Below are 21,849 nucleotides of genomic sequence, written 5' to 3' on the forward strand. Positions count from 1 at the left end.
CACCAAATCCTGGCATCACATCACTCCAGTCCTCAAAAAACTTCACTGGCTTCCCATCTCCCACCGGATCACCTACAAAATCCTGGTCCTCACCTACAAAGCCCTCCACCATCTGGCCCCCCCATATCTCACTGACCTCCTCTCCCCCTACCAACCCTCACGGTCCCTCAGATCCACATCAGCCGGTCTCCTCTCCATCCACAAGTCCAACCTCCGCAGTTTTGGGGACAGAGCCTTCTCCAGGGCAGCTCCCAGGCTCTGGAACTCCCTCCCCCAACTGATCCGCAATTCCGTGTCCCTCACCATCTTCCAGTCCCGCCTCAAGACCCATCTCTTCACCTCTGCCTATCCTTAGCCCCACGTCCCCGTCCCTTTTCATCTGTGCATTAATTGCCTCATACTGTGTTTTGTATTGAATTCTGTCTTTACTTTGTGTACTAGTCATGTCTCTACTATTTATTTCATTCCCCTTACATGTTTTTCCTCTACATGCTCAATTTTTGTAAGATGTCCTTGAGACTCTTGAAAGGCGCCCATAAATAAAAATAAATAAAAATAAATAAATGTATTATTATTATTAGTGACTGAGTACGAGCCATGCTCAGAAGTGACAAGATCAGGACACACACTAGTTGCACCTGTCCATTCTAAATTCACTTTCATTTCACCCTTGCCATTGAAGTTCTCCTTAGCATCTAACATGCTCCTTAGAGGATTACAAAATTGCATGGTCCCATATGAGTCCATTGGTTTCATCATGTCTATAAGGGCACTTTGAAAGAGCAAATTGCCCCACTCTCCTGTTAATTTCCTGCAGCCCTACAAATTCCTTCTTTTCAAATGCGGATCTATTTCTCCTTTGAAAGTTACAAACGAACACGTTTCCCCCATTTCTCCAGGCAGTGCATTCCAATTCATCGCCTACTCTCAATTTCTTTGTCTCCACCACATCTGTTCCCAAGTTGAGTTCCATACTAGGCCCCATTGTTCGGGTAACATGGGTTCCCCCCATCTGTCATAGTGAGGCACTCACACGTGTCTCCTCTGTATCCCGTAATTCTGCTCTCACTCCCCTTCCTCCCAGACGCAACAAGGACATAGTTCCTCTGGTTCTCACCCTTCACCCTCCGCATCCAACACATTATCCTCCGATATTTCCGTCATCTCCAATGAGACCCCACCATTAATTACATCTTTCCATCTACACCCCTTTCAGCCTTCTGCAGAGACCGCTTCCTCCACAATTCCTTGCTTTACTCGTCCCTTCCCACCCAAACCACCGCCTCCCCAGATATATTCCCCTGCAACTGCAGGAGATGCAACACCTGTCCTTATACACCCGCTCTCAACTTTATCCAGGGACCTCAAAAGTTTTTTCAAGTGAGAGCGAGACAACCGTTTCGCTTAACACTTGTGATCGTTCAGCCAAGGCCTACAGGATCTCCCGGTTGCTAACCATTAACTCCCCTTCCCATTTCGATACTGACCTTTCTGCCTCGGTGGTTCACCATGAGAGCACACACAAATTGGAGCAACAGCACCTCACATTTTGTTTGGGTAGCTTGCAACCTATTGGTATGAACGTTGAATTATCTAATTTTAAGTAACTTCTAATAACCAGTTCCACATTTCACCATATTGTATCCCTCTTGAGATCACGCCTTCCCAATCCAACAATGGGCCTATCAGGGCAACTCCCTGTCTGAGGCCACTTGTTGCCAGACCTGATTGGTCCTGGTCTTTTCTTGCCTCCAACTCTTCCACCCCACCCCCCCCCTGTCCATGTCTCCCATCCTTTTTCCAGAGATGCTGCCTGACCTCTTGAGTTAATCCAGCACTTTCTGTCTATATTTCGCATAAACCAGCACCTGCAGTTCTTTGTTTCTACGCCACATGGTCCTGATTGGTTCATGAACATTGGAGATAAAGGCCCTAAGGTCGAACTTGTATACTCTTAAGGGCCTGTCCCACTTGGGCGTCATTTACGCAACATTATTCGCACGTGATGCACGCATGGCACGCCTAACGCGCGCATGGTGCGTGTTGACGTAGGCAGTGACACGCGGTCGCGCACAGCACCCCAGGATTTTGGGATTCACAAAATCTTTGTGCGCCACCTGCGTGACACGCAAATGACACCCAAGTGAGACAGGCCCTTTAGTCCACAGTAAACCTCTTTAAAATATTTAACCCTATACCATTGCTCTGGTATGTCTCTGCTAAATTTATTCTTTGACAACTGATCTTTAAACTTTGTCAACAGCGTTCTTGCTGAAACCTCATCACTATTCATGATCATTATGGCCACTTGTCTCCTTGCAATCTACAATTTGAACCACACGCTCCCTTAACTCTTGCTCCTCCTCCAGCTGCTTTTAGCCAAGCTACCCCTGAACAGTGAACTCTTCCACCCTCATCCTCTGGCATCCTATCTAGCACCTTAAGCATCAGCAACATTTGTACAACATTTGAAGAGGCCATCTCTAATTACTTCCACGTTTCCTTCAACACACACACGTTCTTCTTTCTACAGAAAATCTCAGAAATTCCAATTTGGCTGAAAATAACATCTCCATATCCAAAACAAGCCACTGCACTCTTTCTGTAACTTTACTGAGGGAAATGTATGAATATTCTCTTAAATTTTCACTTTCTATTCTTTTTCCCTCTGTTCAGCGCAATGCAGCCTTCTCTTTGAGCTCTGGTCTTTCTCTCAGTCCTGCCAGGTGCTGTACAATTGTCCACCTTACATCCTTTCACTCTTATATTTGAGGCTGTGAATTGTGGTTACGATGTGTGGAATTCCAATAAGAAATATTCTTGACTCTGCCCAGCCAAATTCTTCTATGGATGAGAACTGGCAGCATGTAACATCAGAAATCCTTACGGATTGCTGGTGGCGCTAGTAGGGCTGCTTCCTATCAGCGCCAGAGACCCAGGTTCTAGTCTCCAGTTTCCTCCCACATCCCAAAGACCAAGTGTGGGATTGTAGGTTAATAGACCTCTGTAAATTGCCCCAAATGTACAGGGAGTGGATGTGAAAGTGGGATAACATAGAACTGGTGTGAACGAGTGATCAATGGTCGACTCGGTGGGCCAAAGGGCCTGTTTCCATGTTGTATCTCTGAATCAAACTTTCTCTAAACTAAAATAAACTAAACAGAAGGTCTGCTGCTATGATTATTTTGTTGTTTACCCGTGACCATTCCCCTTGCCGTGGCTTGTTTTGGATATGGAGATGTTATTTTCAGCCAAATTGGAATTTCTGAGATTTTCCTGTGCCTTTCAAATGATACTGCTTGTTGTTCTACTGTACAATAATAGAAGGGTCACTGGCATCTTTGGCAGTCAGAGCTGAGGCAGCTGTAATCCCTATGCTTCTCAGCACTACTGGACTTGGGAAAGATCACCCCATGCACTGACTCCAATTCCCTATTTGGCGAACACTGATGGATTTAAGTATAATATACTTAAGATTCCTATCATGTTGCAAAGAAGCTTGCAGTGTTTTTTGTCCAAGCTGATCCTTGAATAGCAGTCTAATTTGTCATAGAATCATAGAGTGAAACAGCTTGGAAATGTGTCCTTCGTCCCACAGAGTCCATACCAACCATCAACTAACTATCTATTAAAGTAATCCTACATTAATCTCATTTTGTACTCTCCACATTTTCTATCGTCTCCCTCAGATTTGACCATTTATGAACACATAGAACATAGAACAGTACAGCACCGGAACAGGACCTTCAACCTATGATAACTGTGCTGACCAAGATGCCAGTTTAAACTAATCTCATCAGCCTGCACATGTATATATCCCTCCATGTGTCTGCCCAAATGCCTCGTAAACATTGATTTTGTATCTGTGTCCACTACTTTCCCTGACAGCACATTCCAGACACCTAACACTCTTTAAAACAAAACTTGCCTCATAATTCTCCTTTTAACTTTCCCCCTTTCACCTTAATCTATGCCATCTGGTATATGACATTTTCACCCTGGGGAAAAAGACTGGCCATCTACCCTATCCATGCCTCCCAGAATTTGCTATACTTCTATTAGGTCGTTTGTCGACCTCTGACATTCCAGAGAAAACAATCCAGGTTTGTCCGAACTCTCCTTGCAGTTAATACTCTCTATTCAAGCAGTATCCAGTAAACCTATTCCACACTCCCTCCAAAGCCTTCATATCCTATCTGTAATGGGGTGACCAGAACTGTACACTATACTCGAACCAATACACAGACACAATATGACCTCCCAACTTCTACACCCAGCGCACTGGAAGCAATTTGCCATGGCTGATTAATCTTCCAGTTGGCACCTTTTGGAGATGCAGGAGAAAACCATGTAGTCACGGGAAGAACGTGCAAACTCCACACAGACAGTGCCTGAGGTCAGGATTGAACCCACGTCTCTGATGTTGTGGGGCAGCGGCTCTACCAGCTGCAACACTGTGCTGTCTGTGCTGAGAAAGGACTGATGCCGTTGAATGTGGAGTAGTTTTATGGCAAGGCTAATTGTCTTTGGAAAGATGCATTCAAAACTGGGAAACAGTTTTAGAAATGTTCCCTCAAAGGTTACCTTGCAAGTTCTTGTTGAGTGCTGAAGATTGGGTGGTGTTAATGGATTAATCCTGTTCTGAGACTGCTGTGCCGTTATCAGTTACGTGTCAGCATCTTTGTGCCATGACCATTTCTGTTAAGGTTACAGAGAAAGATTTTGTATTTCACTTTGGAACACCAAGCACTACAGAGCTCAGGTGCCATAAGGTTTGAAGCTGTATCTGATACAAATCCCAGCCCAAGTGCAATGATGTGCCTGCTCATCTCACTAGGTGCCTCTGAGGTTGCTGGAGCAATCCATTTGCTGCACTTTAAGCAATGTGTTGCATTGGTCCTGGCAACACAGTTAAATAGCCACAGTTAGGTGACACAGAGGCACAGCAGTGGAGCTGCTGTCTTGCATTGCCAGAGTCCCGGGTTTGATCCTGGCTACAGGTGCTGCCTGTGTGGAGTTTGTATGTTCACCCTGTAAATGTGTGGGTTTCCTCCAGGTACTCCAGTTTCCTCCCACATTCCAAAGACATACAGGCTTGTAGGTTAATTATCCTCTGGAAATTGCCCCTAGTGTGTAGGATGCAAAAGTGGGATAACATAAAAGTAGTGTATGGGTGATCGATGGTCGGCATTGACTTGGTGGGCTGAAGGGCCTGTTTCTACGCTGTATCCATTATATTTCAGTAGAATTGAATGAAGGGTTATTATTGGCCTGGACACAAGGCCAGTAATAGTTAATTCTTCTTTTGGATTCATTTGAGAGAGTTGATGGGTCTCAGTTTCAAGAGTCTTTAATTGTCATATGCACAGGGCAATGAAATTCTTACTAGCTACAGCTTTACAGGCAAATTAAGACAGTACTACAAATAAATATAAAAAGAGATGGCATTTTTGGTATTGAATTGAAGTGCCAGCCTAAATATACCTTCGCAACCAAATCTCTGGAATAAATTTTGAATCCACAGTCGTCTTGTAACGTGCCACGTAATGTGAAATCTTCTCCATTATTCAAGCTGCATTGAAACAAAGTGGAAAATGCATCCATTCGAAGAGCTTTCATTTCTGAGTAAAAAGTCAGCCCAGAACAGTAATACTAGTCATTTTAAAGCAAAAAGAAAAACTTCAAATGCTGGAAATCTCACATAAAACAGCAATGCTGGGAGACGAGAAGAGAGACAAGAGGCTGCCAGATCAGCAGAAAACAAATTGCTGGAGGAACTCAGCTGGTCAGGCAGCATCTGAGGAAGAAAATACACAGATGATGTTATGGATCAAGGACTCATAAACAACCCAAAACGTGGTCCATCCACTTCCTTCTAGAAACGGTGCCTGACTCGCTGAGTTCCTCTAACAGTTTGATTTTTACTCCAGTGCAGAACATGATTAGGCAACACTTGTACTGAGAGAATCAGAGTTAATTTATCAGTCGTTTCTGATGTAAGATCATCAAACAGAAATATTAATTCTGCTTCTCTTGTCACGGATGCTACCTGGCCTGCCGACAAATACCATGCAATTTTAACATTGACTTTGGAAAAGTTAGATTGGTTCTGTGTTCTAGTACTTATTTACATCCCTTTGTTTATTTCTTTGCTTTAGGTAGAATGATAAAGTGAACCACAGAGACCTTTCAGAGCCTGAAGAGACCTAAATCTCCAAAGTTAATGCCAGGTTCAATGGCCTTTACATATCATGACATGGAAATTTTCTAGATAAAAATAATGTTGTAAAGAGAATATTCACTGTCCACCCATTTTGCCTTGGTGGTTGGGCTTCTTCTTGTGGACATGTTGGTAGAGAACTTGCTTTATGAGGGTGCACTGTTAGATTTCCACGTTTTAGTTATTTAGGTTTAGAGATACAGCGCGGAAACAGGTCCTTCGGTCCACCAAGTCCGCAACAATCAGCGATCCCTGCACATTAACACTATCCTAGGGACAATTTATATTTATAGAAAGCCAATGAACCTACAAACCTGTACGTCTTTGCAGTGTGGGAGGAAACCGAAGATCGCGGAGAAAACCCACGTGGTCACAGGACGATCGTACAACTCCGTACAGACAGCAGCCAGTAATTGGGATCGAACTCAGATCTCAGGCACTGAAAACGCTATAAGGTAGCAACTCTACCGCTGCGCCACCATGCCACTCTTCAGGTGCATTGTTAGCCGAGGGAGGCTTGGGAGGAGAACGGTGTTTCTACATGTTGCTTGTGTATCTTGGTGGTTGAGTCATTTTTTGAGGACCAATTGCATAATCCATCTATTTTGATGGGTGGTTTGGCTAGTTGATTTTAGCGTACCTCCACTTTTCCACGTATGTGTTCACGAGCCAAGAGTAATTGTCATTTGTGCTGAAGTGGAACAATGATATTCTTACTTGCAGCAACACCGCAGATTTGTATAACAGGTTTATAAACAGGTACAAACAAAATAAAAGTTCAATAAATAAAATAACTCAGTAAAGTGCAAAACAAAAACCAAACCCGAAGTGCCGAGTGCAACCAGGGCAGATTGTAGTGTGGAATTTAGATGGAGTTCGTAGTGTTCAATAGCTTGATGGTTGTTGGGAAGAAGCTGCTCCTGAACCTGGATGTCACAGTTTTCAGACTCGGAGAGTGTTGGATGTTTCACGACTTTCCAGATTTGAGACCTGTAGAGAATGGAATGGGTTTGTTAGAGATGGGAGGTGAAGTAGTGGCTTATTGCAGACCAGTTCACCAGTATTAGCCTACATTTATTGTTAAATTATCTACACCGAAGATGCTCATCCGACTTGTTACCATTTGAGGCTGATGGTGCTCACTCAATTGGCTTATTCTGTTGTCTTCTGGGCTCTGGATACTAGCTCCGTACCATGGAGAGCCCTCAGGTAGTTAACCTGGATAGTCGCTCCATACTACGGAGACTGGAACAGACCCTACAGGGTAGTTAACCTGGCCCCCTCTGCTGTGGAGACTGGCACACAGTGGAACTCAGAATATAACCTAGCTTCCTGTTTCTTGAAGATGGACACAAAATACTGGAGTAACTCGGCGGGACAGGCAGCATCTCTGGAGAGAAAGAATGGGTGACGTTTCAGGTCCAGACCCTTCCTTGGCATTCCAGTTCTGTTCAGTTTAGTTAGGTTTATTGTCACCTGTACTAAGGTACAGTGAAAAGCTTTTGTTGCATGCATTTTGTGTCTATCTTCAATGTAAACCAGTATCTGCAGTTCTTTCCTACAAATTCCTGTTTCTTGATTTTGACTTGATTGTATTTACGTATAGTATAATCTGATGTGATGGGACAGCATGCAGAACATGACAAAAATAAAACAAAATTTAAACCTAAAACTAAGACTAAATCCAGGTCTGAAGAAAGGTCTTGTCCCGAGACGTTACCTATCCATGTTCTCCAGAGATGTTGCCTGACCTGCTGAGTTACTGCAATACTTTGTATCCTTTTATGTATGAACCAGCATCTACAGTTCTTTGTTTCTAAGTCTTTATTTGTTGTATTGTTCAACCAGGGCATGCAACACCCAAACTATCTTTCAAACGCGTGTTGCATCTCTACCCCTGTGCACTACAAATAAGATTGACCACATTATTGAAGTATTTTTCCATGAACATTCCCTCTGTGATTCCCTCCGTAAACCTGAGTACTTTACCATCTTCCTCTTTACCATTGAAACCAAATTAAAATCTTTTGCCTCAATCTCTTCCAACGTTTTTGTCCCGCTCTCCCACTTTTTTACTGCTTATTATGGTCTGAGGCAGCTTTGTTCAAGTTGAGTGCAATGACCTGCGGAGGTGCCTCGAGTCCTCAAGTTGAGTCCCTGTCCACCAGACGGCAATGTGGCTCCATGGTCTGAGCTCCACAACTCTCTCCAGCAGGTGGAGCTCTGAGCCCACAGGTAGGGGATACTGCCTCTGTTATCCAGGTGGCTCTGCAGCTCCAGGTATCTGGCTGATTATTTTCTGAGATAGAATTTCACTGCACAAAATGCGGTTAATTATGCTCCACATTTCTTTCTACCATCTAATTCAATTCCTTCTACCATTCAGCTCCAAATACAAACTGCCTTCATTGCACTAAGGACTCAGGGCTTTGTTTTTGTTTTTGCACAATATTGTTCACTTTTAAAATATTATTATTGAACTTCTTTTGTTGTTTTTGCCTATATCATCTACTGAGTACTATGTACATATGTGCAAGTAAGTATTTCATTGTTCCATTTCCGGGTTATATGACAGACAATAAACTCTTCTCGTTTTGTACTTCCCTTCAAATGCATCTGTGCTGCCTACGTCACACTCCCTTGTTAAAGCTCGTTGCATCATTGCAAATTCTAACCACTCTCTGGGTAAAGAATATACTCTGCTTTCCTTATTGGATTTGCTAGTACAGAACAAAATAGTGCACTTTGGAAGATTGACGTACAGAAGGATGTTGGGGTCAAGTCCAGACTTTCCTGAAAGTGGCAACACTAGTAGGTAGAGTGGTAAAGGAGGCATATGGTACGCTTACTTTCATAGATTGGCATTGAGTATAAGAGTCAGGAAGTTATATTGCAGTTTAAAAAAACTTTGGCTACTGAATGCAGTTCTGGTCACCCTATTGTAGGAAGGATGTGGAGGTTTGAAGAAGGTGCTGAAGAGGTTTACCAGAGTACTTCCTAAGATAAGGTATTAACTATAAGGAGAGGTTGGACAACCCTGGATTGTTTTCTCTGGCACATCAGAGGTTAAGGGGAGACATGATAGAAGTGTATAAAAGTATGAGAAGCATAGATAGGGTATAAAGTCAACTCTTTTGGCCTGAATGGAAATACCAGATGCTAGAGGCCATAGGTTTAGTATCAGGGGGGAAAAGTTTCCAGGAGATGTGCAGGGTAAGTTTTTTACACAGTGAGTAATGGCTGCCTGGAATGTGCTGCCAGGAATGGTGGTGGAGGCAGAAACTATAGTGGATTTTAAGAGACATTCAAGCGGGCACGTGAACATGCAGAGCTTAGAGGGATTTATGTGCAGGGAGGTGGGGTAGTATTATAGATGGCACAGACATCAGGGACTGGAAGGTCTATTTTGCTGCTGTGCTGTTGTATGTTCTAGATGCTGAAACTAATGAAAATCCAATTTCTTGGTAATATTCATAACTGTCAGTTTTGGACTGTACAGATTAAACTAACTGCTGTGAAGTTTATTTCTTCTCATCATTATGTTTGCTGATGCTCTGTTTAAGGAGATCATTTTTTGCTATTATTGAAAAGTTTGATAGACAAATCACTTTCCCTTTTGTGGGCAGGCAAAAATGCTGGAGAAACTCAGCGGGTGAGGCAGCATCTATGGAGCGAAGGAATAGGTGACGTTTCGTGTCTAGACCCTTCTTCAGACTGATGTGGGAGTGTGGGGGAGCGGGAAGAAGAAAGGAAGATGCGGAGACAGTGGGCTGTGGGAGAGCTGGGAAGAGGAGGGGAAGGAGGGAGAAAGCAAGAAGTACCTGAAATTGGAGAAATCAATGTTCATACCGCTGGGGTGTAAACTACCCAAGCGAAATATGAGGTGCTGCTCCTCCAATTTGCGGTGGGACTCACTCTGGCCATGGAGGAGGCCCAGGACAGAAATGTCGGATACTGAATTGGAGGGAGAGTTGAAGTGCTGAACCACCGGAAGATTGGGTTGGTTAATGCGGACTGTGCGGAGGTGTTGGGCGAAGCGATCACCAAACCTGCGCTTGGTCTCACCGATGTAGAGCAGTTGACACCTAGAGCAGCGGATGCAATAGATGAGGTTGGAGGAGGTGCAGGTGAACCTCTGCCTCACCTGGAAAGACTGCTTGGGTCCATGGATGGAGTCGAGGGGGGAGGTAAAGCGACAATTGTAGCATTTCCTGCGGTTGCAAGGGAAAGTACCAGGGGAGGGGTGGATTGGGTGGGAAGGGACAATTTTCTAGGGAATTATGGAGGGAGCGGTCTCTGCCGAAAGCCGGAAAGGGAGGAGATGGGAAGATGTGGCCAGTGGTAGAATCTCGTTGGAGGTGGCAAAAATGTCAGAGGATTATCTGTTGTATGTGACGGCTGGTAGGATGGAAGGCAAGGAAAATGAGTCCTTGTTACGAGTGGGTGGATGGGGAGTGAGAGTGGAGCTACGGGATATTGAAGAGACCCTGGTGAGAGCCTCATCTATAGTCGAAGAGGGGAACCCCAGTTCCCTAAAGAATGAGGACATCTCCGATGCCCTGGTTTGGAACACCTCATCCTGGGTGCAGATGCGGCGTAGACGGAGGAATTGGGAGGAGGAGATAGAGTCCTTACAGGAAGCAGGGTGGGAAGAAGTGTAGTCCAGATAGCCATGGGAGTCAGTGGGTTTGCACTATTCAGTATTCGGAAAACTCCTTTCTCAGAATTAGAACATACATGGCATAGGTCAAGAAAAAGGTGTTAAAACCGTATTTATTTAATTAATAACATTTCATGCTTTATTTTACACTTTTACTACTTCAAGCAAAAATCAGTTATTGTAGAAAAAATCGATAGAAAACACTGACTAAGATGTCCCTCCAAGCTAGTCACATTTGCCCACCAAGGAGAGATGGAGATGGACATAAAATGCTGGAGTAACGCAGCAGACAGGCAGCCCATCCCTTCTATCCAGAGATGCTGCCTGAGTTACTCCAGCATTTTGTGTCTGTCTTTGAAGTAAACCAGCATCTACAGTTCCTTCTTACACAAGGATAGATGGAGTGTAGCCAACAAACTAAGGTGGATCCATCCGACCCCTGTGATGGCTTGGTGTGAGTCAAGTGAACCCTGTTAGACTTGGCAGAACCGTCATTGTGATTTCAGCAAGGCAGAAAGGTTGTCATTTATTTGATTTTTATTATGAAAAAGGAAAAAGAAAGTTTGCATAATATATTCCGGAGTTTGTACCAAAGATGCTTTAAATGGTAGTTCTTCCCCTTTGGACTTTGGTGCAAATACACCAAGCTTCTAAACACTTTCAGTGGCAGCACTTTACATTGAAGGTGAATCCGTGGCACTTCACTGGTAAATCAACCATTTTGGTCGTATCGCTGAAGTTCATGCAACCAGGCAATTGTGCGAATCTTACATTGGAACATGGAATATAGAACAGTCCAACATTGGAACAGGCCCTTCAGGCCATAATGTCTGTGTCGAACATAATGCCAAGATCACCCTTTGACTACCTGCACATAATCCATATCTCTCCACACAATGCATTCAAATGTGCCTAGCTTCAAGTCTCTTAAATGACACTACCATATCTGCCTCCACAACCATCCCTGGCAGCACTTTCCAGGCACCCTCCATTCTCTCTCTGCATTAAAAATGCTTACCCTGCACATCTCCTTTAAACGTTGCCCATGCCACCTTAAAGGTATGCCCACTAGTATTTGAAATTTCCTGGGAAATCCCGGGAAAAATATTCTGTCTCTAACCTATCTATAATTCTCATAATTTTATATACATCTATCAGGTCTTCCCTCAACCTCTGATGTTCCAGAGAAAACAATCTAACCTCTCCTGATAGCAATTATCTCCCCCCCCCCCCCCCCGCCATTCAGGTATCACCCCTCTCTGACCCTTCCCAAAGCCTCCACATCCTTACTGTAATGGGGCAATACTCCAAATGTGGCCCAACCAACATTATGCATGATATTAACTGCGAGCCTTGCACTCATCCATGTGAAGGATAAAGTGAAGAAGGGAGTGGCCAGGGTGCGATTCACCCTTGATTATGTTGGTGGCCATGCTGAGGCATAATCAAGGTTGAATTGTACCCTGACCACCCCCTCATTTCCCCTCTCCCATTGGGCAAAAGGTATAGAAGTGTGAAAACACGTACCTCCAGATTCAGGGACTGTTCCTTCCCAGATGTTATCAGGCAACTGAGCCATCCCACCAACAACTAGAGAGCAATCCTCAACTACTCTCTATCTCATTGGAGACCCTCGGACTATCTTTGATGGGTCTGTTACTGGCTTTATCTTGCACTAAATGTTATTCACGTTATTCCCTTTATCATGTATCTGTACACTGTCAATGGTTCGATTGTAATCATGTATTGTCTTTCCGTTGACTGGTTAGCATGCGGCAAAAGCTTTTCACTGTCCCTCGGTACGATAAATAAACTAAACTAAGTATCCACAGATCATCATGGGACTGTAAGCAAAGGTGATATGTTGAAGTGTGCCAGTCTCACTGTGTTCCCTGCGTTGCCCCCTTAACAGTGTGTCCGGTGGTGAGCTCTTTGACAGGATTGTGGACAAAGGCTTCTACACCGAGAAAGACGCCAGCATGTTGATCCAGCAGATCCTAGATGCTGTCACCTACCTGCATGAACTGGGTATCGTGCACAGAGACCTGAAGGTGCGTGGACACTCACCTGAATATCATAATATCATAAGTGAGAGGAACAGAATTAGGCCATTCAGCCCATCAAGTCTACTCCACATTCAACCATGGCTGATCTATCTCTCTCTCTCCAAAATCCATTCTCCTGCCTTCTCCCCACAGCCTCTGACACCAGTACTACTCAAGAATTTACCTATCTCTATCTATTTCTGCCTTAAACATATCCACTGACTTGGCCTCTACAGTCTTCTATAGCAAAGAATTCAACAGATTCACCACCCTCTGACTAAAGAAATTCCTCCTCACCTCCTTCCGAAAAGAATTATGAGGCTATGACCTTTAGTCCTGGACTCCCACTAGTAGAAATATCCTCTCCACATCCACTCTATCCAAGCCTTTCACTATTCTGTACGTTTCAATGAGGTTCCCCCTCTTCTAAACTCCAGCGAGTACAGGCCCAGTGCCGTCAAACGCTGTCCTGTCATGTCCTATCATGCTCTTCCATCAGTTTGACGCTTCATTTAGTGTCAGTTTTGGTTTTAGAGATACAGTGCGGAAATGGGCTCACCGAGTCCACACCGACATGTGATCCCCAAATACTAGCACTATTCTACACACTGGGGACAATTTACAATTTTACCAAACCCAATTAACCTACAAACCTACACGTCTTTGGAGTGTGGGAGAAAATCCGGAGGACCCGGAAAAAATCCCGGTCACCGGGCGAACATACAAACTCCGTGCAAACAGCATCTGTAGTGAGGATTGAACCCGGGTCTCTGGCGCTGTTAAGCACCAACTCCACCGCTGCGCCATGGTATTTTCTCACTCCGAATGCAACTGTAGTGATCTGCTTTACGAGAGAAAGATGCACCACGCAGAAAAGAAGGACTATAAGTGCTATTTGCAACCACATTATCAGCAACTAGTCATAAAGTTATGCAGCACATAAAGTTATGCAGGTCCTTCGGCCCATCAAGGCATGCTGACCATCAAGTGTCCATAAATACTAATTCCTTTAACCAGCACTTGGTGATTAGCCTTATACATCTTCACAATACAAGTGCTCGTTTAGATATTTTTTTAATGTGCTGAAAATGTCTGCCTCCACCATTTTCTCTCAGGCATTGCATCCCAAATTGAACGCACCCTTCTCCCTTGTATCTCCTCTAAGCTGCTTGCTTTACCTTAAACCTACGTCCTCGTATTATAGATCCCCCTGCCATTGTGTACCGTATCAAGGCCCCTCCTGATTTTGTACATGGTGCAGAGACCAAACATTGTGAACGTGACGATGGTTTATTAAGTAATACAGTTTTGGCACACACTCGTGTTTGGTAAGGACTTGAGCAAAGTTCCTGCCGTAGCAGTCAGGCACACCAGTTGACTGACGACTTTCTTAATCAACTCCCGCCATTACCCTGTCACGTGATAGTCCCAGCTCTCCTGTCGAGGGTTCTAGCAATAAGTGGCTTGACCACCAGATGTCGCCACAACGGTATCTTTTGACATATAATTTTAGATGTAGTTCAGGAAGCATGGAATTTGCACACACATTCAGACCTTGCGTTTCCTGACTGGGTGGCACAAGTGGATTTCAAGAGTGAAACTCCTCTGGATTAAGCAACTGATCTTAAATGGGTTTTTTTGCCACTTGTCTACAGCCAGAGAATCTGCTCTACTACAGTGCTGACGAGGATTCCAAAATAATGATCAGCGATTTTGGCCTGTCTAAAATCGAGGGAACTGGGAGTGTGATGTCAACAGCATGCGGCACTCCAGGATATGTGGGTGAGTCCACAAGAACGCCCACATAAATAGGGGGGGGGGGGGCGGGGGGCACATTATTGGCCTTGCCAAGAGTACTCTTACCCAGAGGACCAGGAATGAAAGGATGCTTGGAAGGCTGATGGTGAGTAGCAGCAACAATGTAAAACATCGGCAGCAGGCAGGGTTTCAGTGGATGGAGGAGAAGCAGAGGGAGGTAGGTAACTAACAGTTGGTACCTAAGAACTGAGTTAATAATTTCCTCAGTGCTTTGTGTTTGGAAGTAAAAATAGGGTTAAGAACTTAAGGAACGAATGGGCATTACCAAGGTTTCCCAAAGCTTGTTTGATTGGAGTTTTCTTCAAGTTTGATCCAAAATTGGATTGGCTTGCTTCCATTGGCTTGCATGAGCAGGGCTGGAGGGTGTGTGACAACTGGTCTTCTTTGCAAATCAGTACAGGGCCTGTCCCACCAGCATGCGGTAGCGCGACCTAACGTGGTCGCTTGAGCCGTTTGGCCTCGCGGGGCTGGTCCCATTTCGATCGCCGGAGCCGTATGGAGCTGTGCAGGGCTGGTCCCGACGTCGCGCGGGGCTCCGAAAAACTGACACTGTCCAAAAATTCCGCGCGACAACGGCCTGTCGGCCCGCAGCTGCATTGAGGCCGTACGCAGCGCCTCGACGGGCGTACGCAGGGTCTCAACGCCGTACGCAGCGTTTCAACGCCGTGCGCAGCGTGTGGCGTTGCGCGATGACGTCACCGCCCGGCGTGCCGTTGCGTGATGACGTAACCGCCCGACGCCGTGCGACGTCCAAATTCTGTCAGCCCGCCTCCAGCCCAGCTGATTGGTGAGTATGATGTCGGGACCAGCCCCGCACAACTCCAGACGCCTCCGCGGTTGGAAGTGGGATCGACTCCTCGAGGCCGTACACCTCAAACCACCACGTTTGGTCTCGCTAGACGCATGCAATCGCTTGCTGGTGGGACAGGCCCTTAACAATGAAGGTGCTGGGGGATAATTCCTTGTTGACAAGTAGACCGACATGGCAAGGCTAACAGCCGTGGTCAAGTTCCTTGATTTGAAAGTGAGTTTAGATCTGTGCTACTAAGAATCATTTATGCATACTGGCTGTTACAGAGTGGATTGTCTGCCTACTGCTAACCTAATCATCTGTTCACTTGTTTTCCCAGCTCCAGAGGTCCTGGCCCAGAAGCCTTACAGTAAAGCAGTCGACTGCTGGTCCATAGGAGTCATCTCCTACATTTTGTAAGTTACGCTCAAATGCACCTGTACGTCTGTCAAGTGGGCAGTATGTTTCAAATCTGTTAATGCTGACTTATAAAATGTTCTGTCAGGAGTGACCAAGGTTTGAAGGCTTTCACTTTGAATTTACAGTTGACATGCTTCAGATCCAGTAGGAAGTGAGGAAGGATAATCACAAAATCTTCCCAAAACTAAATACTAATGGTGCAAAGAATGACTGCAAGATTGTCTTTCTGAAGTGAGAATCTGGCGTGTACTTCAATATTACACAGCTGGGTGGCGCTGCTAGTAGAGCTGCAGCGTCACAGCACCAGAGATCCGGGCTCGATCCTGACCTCTGGTGCTGTCAGTATGAATGTTGCATGTTCACCCTGTAACCACGTTGGTTTCCTCTGATGCTCTGGTTTCCTCCCACATCCCAAAGGCATGTGGGTTTGTAGGTTAATTGGACTTTGTGAATTGTTCATAATGTGTAGGGAATGGATGAGAATATTGGGATAACTGAACTAGCATGAGTAGGTGATCAATGATCTGTATGGATTTGGTGCCATGCTGTATCTCTAAACTAAACTAAAGTAAGTACTTTAGTACCTAGATACAGTGAAATATTTGTTTTGCATATAATCCAGTAAAATCATACCGTACATAATACATATGTACAAGAATGTAATAATTGTAGGGTATAGTAGATTACTTCTGACGCAGTGCATAAAGCATCATATTTCCAATCCCATCTTGTACCTTTCAAGTACAAAAATGTCAAAAATATTGAGTCTAATCATGGCCTTAAAGACCCATTGTCCTGGTGGTGGCACTGGGTGGGTGACGTAGGGGGCAGTCTAGTCTGGCCTGGTGATGCTGTCGATGCCTTCCACCACTGCTCCTTGCCCTGCAGCCTTTGCCTGGATTGTGTGCTCGTCCGATCTCTGTGCGGCCTGTAGTGACATTCGATCTATCAGATCCCCAGGCTTCTGTAGGTCCCCCAGCGGCCCACTCCACCCACACCGCGACCCACGAACATGCCAGCCTCTTGCCTCCTGCAGCCACCTTTCATGCTTCCGTGCACCGATGTGCTTCCTGTTGCAAGCCTCTGAGGTTTTGGCGCTTCCGAGGGTGCGTGAGGCCTGCGCACAGTCACCGATCCTCGGCTCCGTCCGCTGCAGATGTGGGTGTACTTGTATTTGGGATACCTATGCACGTGGAAAGTATACAGTTGTCAGCACTGTCACAGAGAGCAGAACCATCCATCAAAATCATCGCATTTAATTTAAACTTGTTCAAAGCTGTCAGTTTGTGTGTAGATGGATGGAATGGCTGTCCAAGTGAGCAATGTCCTTTCCGTTCTATTCCACCTCGAGAAGAAAGAAATACTTTTTGCGCTTGGAGCAGCATCTTTCACGTACCCTTCACGATGTGCCAAAGTGCATTACAGCTAACAAAGTAGTTTTTGAAGTGTAGTCACTGGTGTAATGCAGGAAAGGCTCCCGCAAAGAGCATGTGATAAAGACCAGATGATCCTTTCAGTGAAGCAAAATGAGGGAAAGGTATTGATCAAGACAGTAAATCTCGAGATTGTGTGCTTGATATTTGCTTTCACTCTCTCTCCTCTGCAGATTGTGTGGTTATCCTCCATTCTACGATGAAAATGATGCAAAGCTCTTTGAGCAGATTCTAAAGGCCGAATATGAATTTGATTCTCCATACTGGGATGACATTTCTGACTCTGGTACTATCTCGTTACTACATTTGATTGTTAGATTGAGATTCTGATCTCCATTCATTGAGTTTCCTCAGACTTGGATCACATGCAGGGCTGTTTAATTTGGCCTAAGCCAGCTGTAGGAATCTAACTCCAATTTCTTGTGGTGCCTTTGGAGAGGAGGGTGGAGATTTACCAGAATTCTCTCTAGATTAAAGGGTAGTAACTATAAGGAGAGGTTGGACCAACTTTGTAACTTGGAAACGCCCTTTATGGATGACTAGTTGCCTCAGAGGGCTGTGGAGGCCAAGTCAGTGGATATTTTTAAGGCAGAGAGAGATAGATTCTTGATTAGTACAGGTGTCAGGTTATGGGGAGAAGGCAGTAGAATGGGGTTAGGAGGGAGAGATTGATCAGCCATGATTGAATGGCAGAGTAGACTTGATGGGCAGAATGGCCTAATTCTACACCTTTCCCTTGTGACCTTATGACCTCCAGCAGTTACTTGCTTCAATCCCACTGAGTTGAGCTTCATTGGGATATGGCTCTCAGCCAACTCAGATACAGATGGTGATAGCAAGGAACTGCAGATGCTGGTCTATACCATAGACACAAAGTGCTGGAGTAACTCAATGGATCAGGCAGCATCTCTATAGAAAAAGAATAAGTGACATTTCGGGCCGGGACCCTTCTTCATCCCGACCTGAAACGTCACCTATCCTTTTTCACCAGATCTCTCTATAGAGTTTTATTCTTTGAGTTGCAGCCTTTTATTTGTTCCTTTTCCCTCAATGTACAACCACACATTTCTCTTCACTGTGCTATATCAGCCCCTTTCTGCTCATCTTGCAGTCTCTGAAATATATCCTAATTGCTTCTAAACTTTCCACTTGCAGACTTCAATACACCTCTTCATGAGTCGTGGCTAATGAAGAGCCAGGTAGTGCACGGAAAATAAGTGTTTCCATTATAGATACCTGAATACACTGCTCGTGTCAACTCAACTGGAGAAATATCCATTTAGCACACACCTTGCTTTCTATTTTGAAGCCCTGTGTGGGTTAAAATACACTCCTTTTAATTCATATGTTCATAAATCAATGTCTTGAGGTGGAATTTTATGGAACATCTGTACAAATATCAATCACATTCCCTTTATATTGACGTAGTTTTAAGCTTTCAACATGTTCTAGTTTTTACCAAAACCATGCAGATTATCCCATCTTGCTTCATGTTTCATTTTGCCTCTTAAATTACAAATTGTAAATGCTCAGATATAATAAATTCATGTAATTTCTTGTCCTTTTCTTGAGCAGAATTTATCTCCTTGTTAGTCTTTGGCGTAGTGCCAGTAAGTTTTGTATATTGTTGGTTAAAGGCAGTCGAAGCTCTTCCCTCAGCTTTCTTCTCTGTAGTAAATCAAATCTGGATCTGCTGTGTTAGATCTTGGCTGCTTCCTGATGTTATCCCAGCTGATCTTTGGCCTATTCTTTGGGTTACGGGTCTGGTGCCAACTAATTCTAGATCCAGCAGTGCCTTGCCTTGGTTACAGAGGGCTGTAGGTGTCCACACCAGTTTGTCCTTCCTTCCTCTGAAGCCACTTAACTGTGAAACCTCTCCTCACCACACAGCTGGAATTGGATGCTATTTAATGTATGCTCGTCCTTTTTTATCCTGCACACCTATTTATGGGCATTATCGTACAGATAAAGTCCATCATGTCTATGCTCTCCATCAGACTCTGCTCTCTATCTATACTAATCCCACTTGCCTGCATTAATTCCATATCTTTCTCTCTGCCCTGCTCTTTCCAATACCTATCCTCTTAAATGTTATTACTGTTCCTAACTCTATCTCCGCCCCAGGCTACTCATTCCAGATACCAACTTAGTCTCAGATTCATAATTTTACATAGATTCATCATGTCATCTCTCAGCCTTTTTCACTGCGGGGAATACAGACACAGCGTATTCGATCTCTGCTGAGTGCCCCAGTGCAGGCAACCTCCTCTGTTTGGTCATCGGTGAAGCTGGTGGCTTCTGGAGCCCGTCTTTACCGCCCTGGCATTTATATGTCAACTTTCGGACAGACCAAGAGTAAACAGTGTTTTTTTGTCGTATGTCCCAGATAGAACAATGAAATTCTTACTTGTAGCAGCATAACAGAATATATAAACATAGTATGCTGTAAACAATATAATAAATGTGAAAAAAAATGTTCAGTGTGTATATATATATATACATATACACACACATATATATATACACACATACACACACATATAATGCCAGAGCACTTTACAGCCCAGTGAAGTATTTCTGCTCATTGTGATACTGTGAGAAACACAGCAACTAATTTGTGAGCAGTATGTTCACACGGATAATGATGAGATAATGACCAGACGATCTGTTTAAAGTGCCATCCTTCACCCATACTCAGGAGAGGATGGGACTTTAATTCAACATAGCACCCCACAGTCAGAACCCCCAGCAGTCCCTCAGGTCCCTCATCCCTCGGCAGTCTCAGCCGAGATTTCCGTGCTCAAGTCCCTGGGGCGGGATTTGAGCCATTAACCGAAGACCAAATGCTAGCAATAGATTACACTTTAGTGAGGACTTTTTTTCGCACGGTGTATGTGCAGCTGGATAAAAAAAACTATTAAGGATTGTGGATGTCTTTTTTTGCCACTGTATTAATTCAAGTTTTAATTGGTTTCCCTTTCAGCCAAAGATTTTATTCAACATCTAATGGAGAAGGACCCGAATAAACGTTACACATGTGACCAAGCTTTGCAACATCCCTGGTAAGATCAGAACTGAATTGCATCTGTTCTCCAAGCCAATCAAAGGCTCACTAATGCTTCAATGCTACTTTTTTTGTCACATGTACCAAGGTACAGTGAAATTCTTGTGTGCATACTGTTCAGCAAACATTGCTATACATTAGTACAATCTTAGTTAAGTACAAATGTATAGGAATAGCACATTGAGACAATATACAAGAGTCGGCATGTTTTGTATGCTTCTGCAGTGAAATAAAGATACTAGTGGAGTATGGGTGGGGAAATAATTAAATTTAGCTCGTTATTGCAGGAGGAATATGTCATTAAATGGAACCTGTGTTTGGGCCTAAATGATAGTAATCTAAATGGGCCATGTTTCCCATACATTTGTACAGATGGTACATAAAATTCACCAGTATTCATGTATTTAATTGTAGACCTCTGCCAGGCAATAATAATTGGACTGCTTCATTATCTGCGATACTAATGAGCAGTTTCACCTCAAACATTTTCCTTTGGTCATGCAGGATTGCTGGTGATACCGCCTTGGATAAGAACATCCATGAGTCGGTCAGCGCACAAATCAAGAAGAACTTTGCAAAGAGTAAATGGAAGGTGAGTTGCCCGAGGCAGTGGCATGCTTAGAGATTGTGCCACATCCTGTGCATTTGCAAGATGTTCTGCATTTATCTGATGAGATTCAATCCCTAATGCTTGAAAAGTAGCATTTGCTGGGATTGCATCAAAAGGTGTGGAATTAGAAACCTGTGTACTAGAAGTGGAGAGTTTAAAAGAAATTACTAGTTATACAACAATCTTGGTGAACAAAAAACATGACAGTAAATCGTCATTCTCTTATTAGAATTATCTTAGTAAGTACAGGTATGTCATTGTTACAATGCAAATGACAATTAAACATTTGACTCTTGAAAGGCACTGTCTGTGGAGATTTGTAGAATGGAGCCCTGGACTAACAAACAATTGTCCCAAAGCATCAAGACATACAATACAATACAATACAATACAATATTTATTGTCATTTGAGCCTCAGTGAGGCTCAAACGAAATTCCGTTTCCACAGCCATACAAACAAAGACAATGTCCTACAGACATACACACAATTTAGTTCACACAAACATCCATCACAGTGAACCCACTGTGATGGAAGGCAAAGTCTTTTCTCTCCCCTGTTCTCCATGTCTCTCCCGATGTCCAAGCCCCAGGCGGGCGATGATAAGTCCCACGGCCATTTTAGGCTGTGCCGGGCGATTTACGGCCCCGCTCCTGGTCTAAAAGTCACAGTGTTGGAGCCCCCGGCGGGCGTTGTAATGTCCCACGGCCATGAAGCCGTGCCGGGCGATGTACATCCCCGCTCCGGGTCGTTCCAACCCCGCGACACGGGCTGGAGAAGTCGCATTGCGG

General features: G+C 44.3%; 1 protein-coding gene across 2 annotated transcripts in view; it reads left to right on the plus strand.

Moving 5' to 3' along the window:
• The window catches only part of camk1 (calcium/calmodulin dependent protein kinase I), a 187,617-nt gene that overhangs the window by 159,620 nt on the left and 6,148 nt on the right, over positions 1-21,849 (plus strand). For both annotated transcript variants that reach the window (XM_033037171.1, XM_033037172.1), the window contains exons 5-10: positions 12,793-12,931; positions 14,581-14,707; positions 15,874-15,949; positions 17,560-17,672; positions 20,370-20,448; positions 20,955-21,042. In XM_033037171.1, the coding sequence (XP_032893062.1) occupies positions 12,793-12,931; positions 14,581-14,707; positions 15,874-15,949; positions 17,560-17,672; positions 20,370-20,448; positions 20,955-21,042 (622 nt within the window). The remainder of the gene's footprint in view (positions 1-12,792; positions 12,932-14,580; positions 14,708-15,873; positions 15,950-17,559; positions 17,673-20,369; positions 20,449-20,954; positions 21,043-21,849) is intronic.

This window comes from Amblyraja radiata, chromosome 18 (assembly GCF_010909765.2).
Source record: "Amblyraja radiata isolate CabotCenter1 chromosome 18, sAmbRad1.1.pri, whole genome shotgun sequence".
NCBI classification, from domain to species: domain Eukaryota; kingdom Metazoa; phylum Chordata; class Chondrichthyes; order Rajiformes; family Rajidae; genus Amblyraja; species Amblyraja radiata.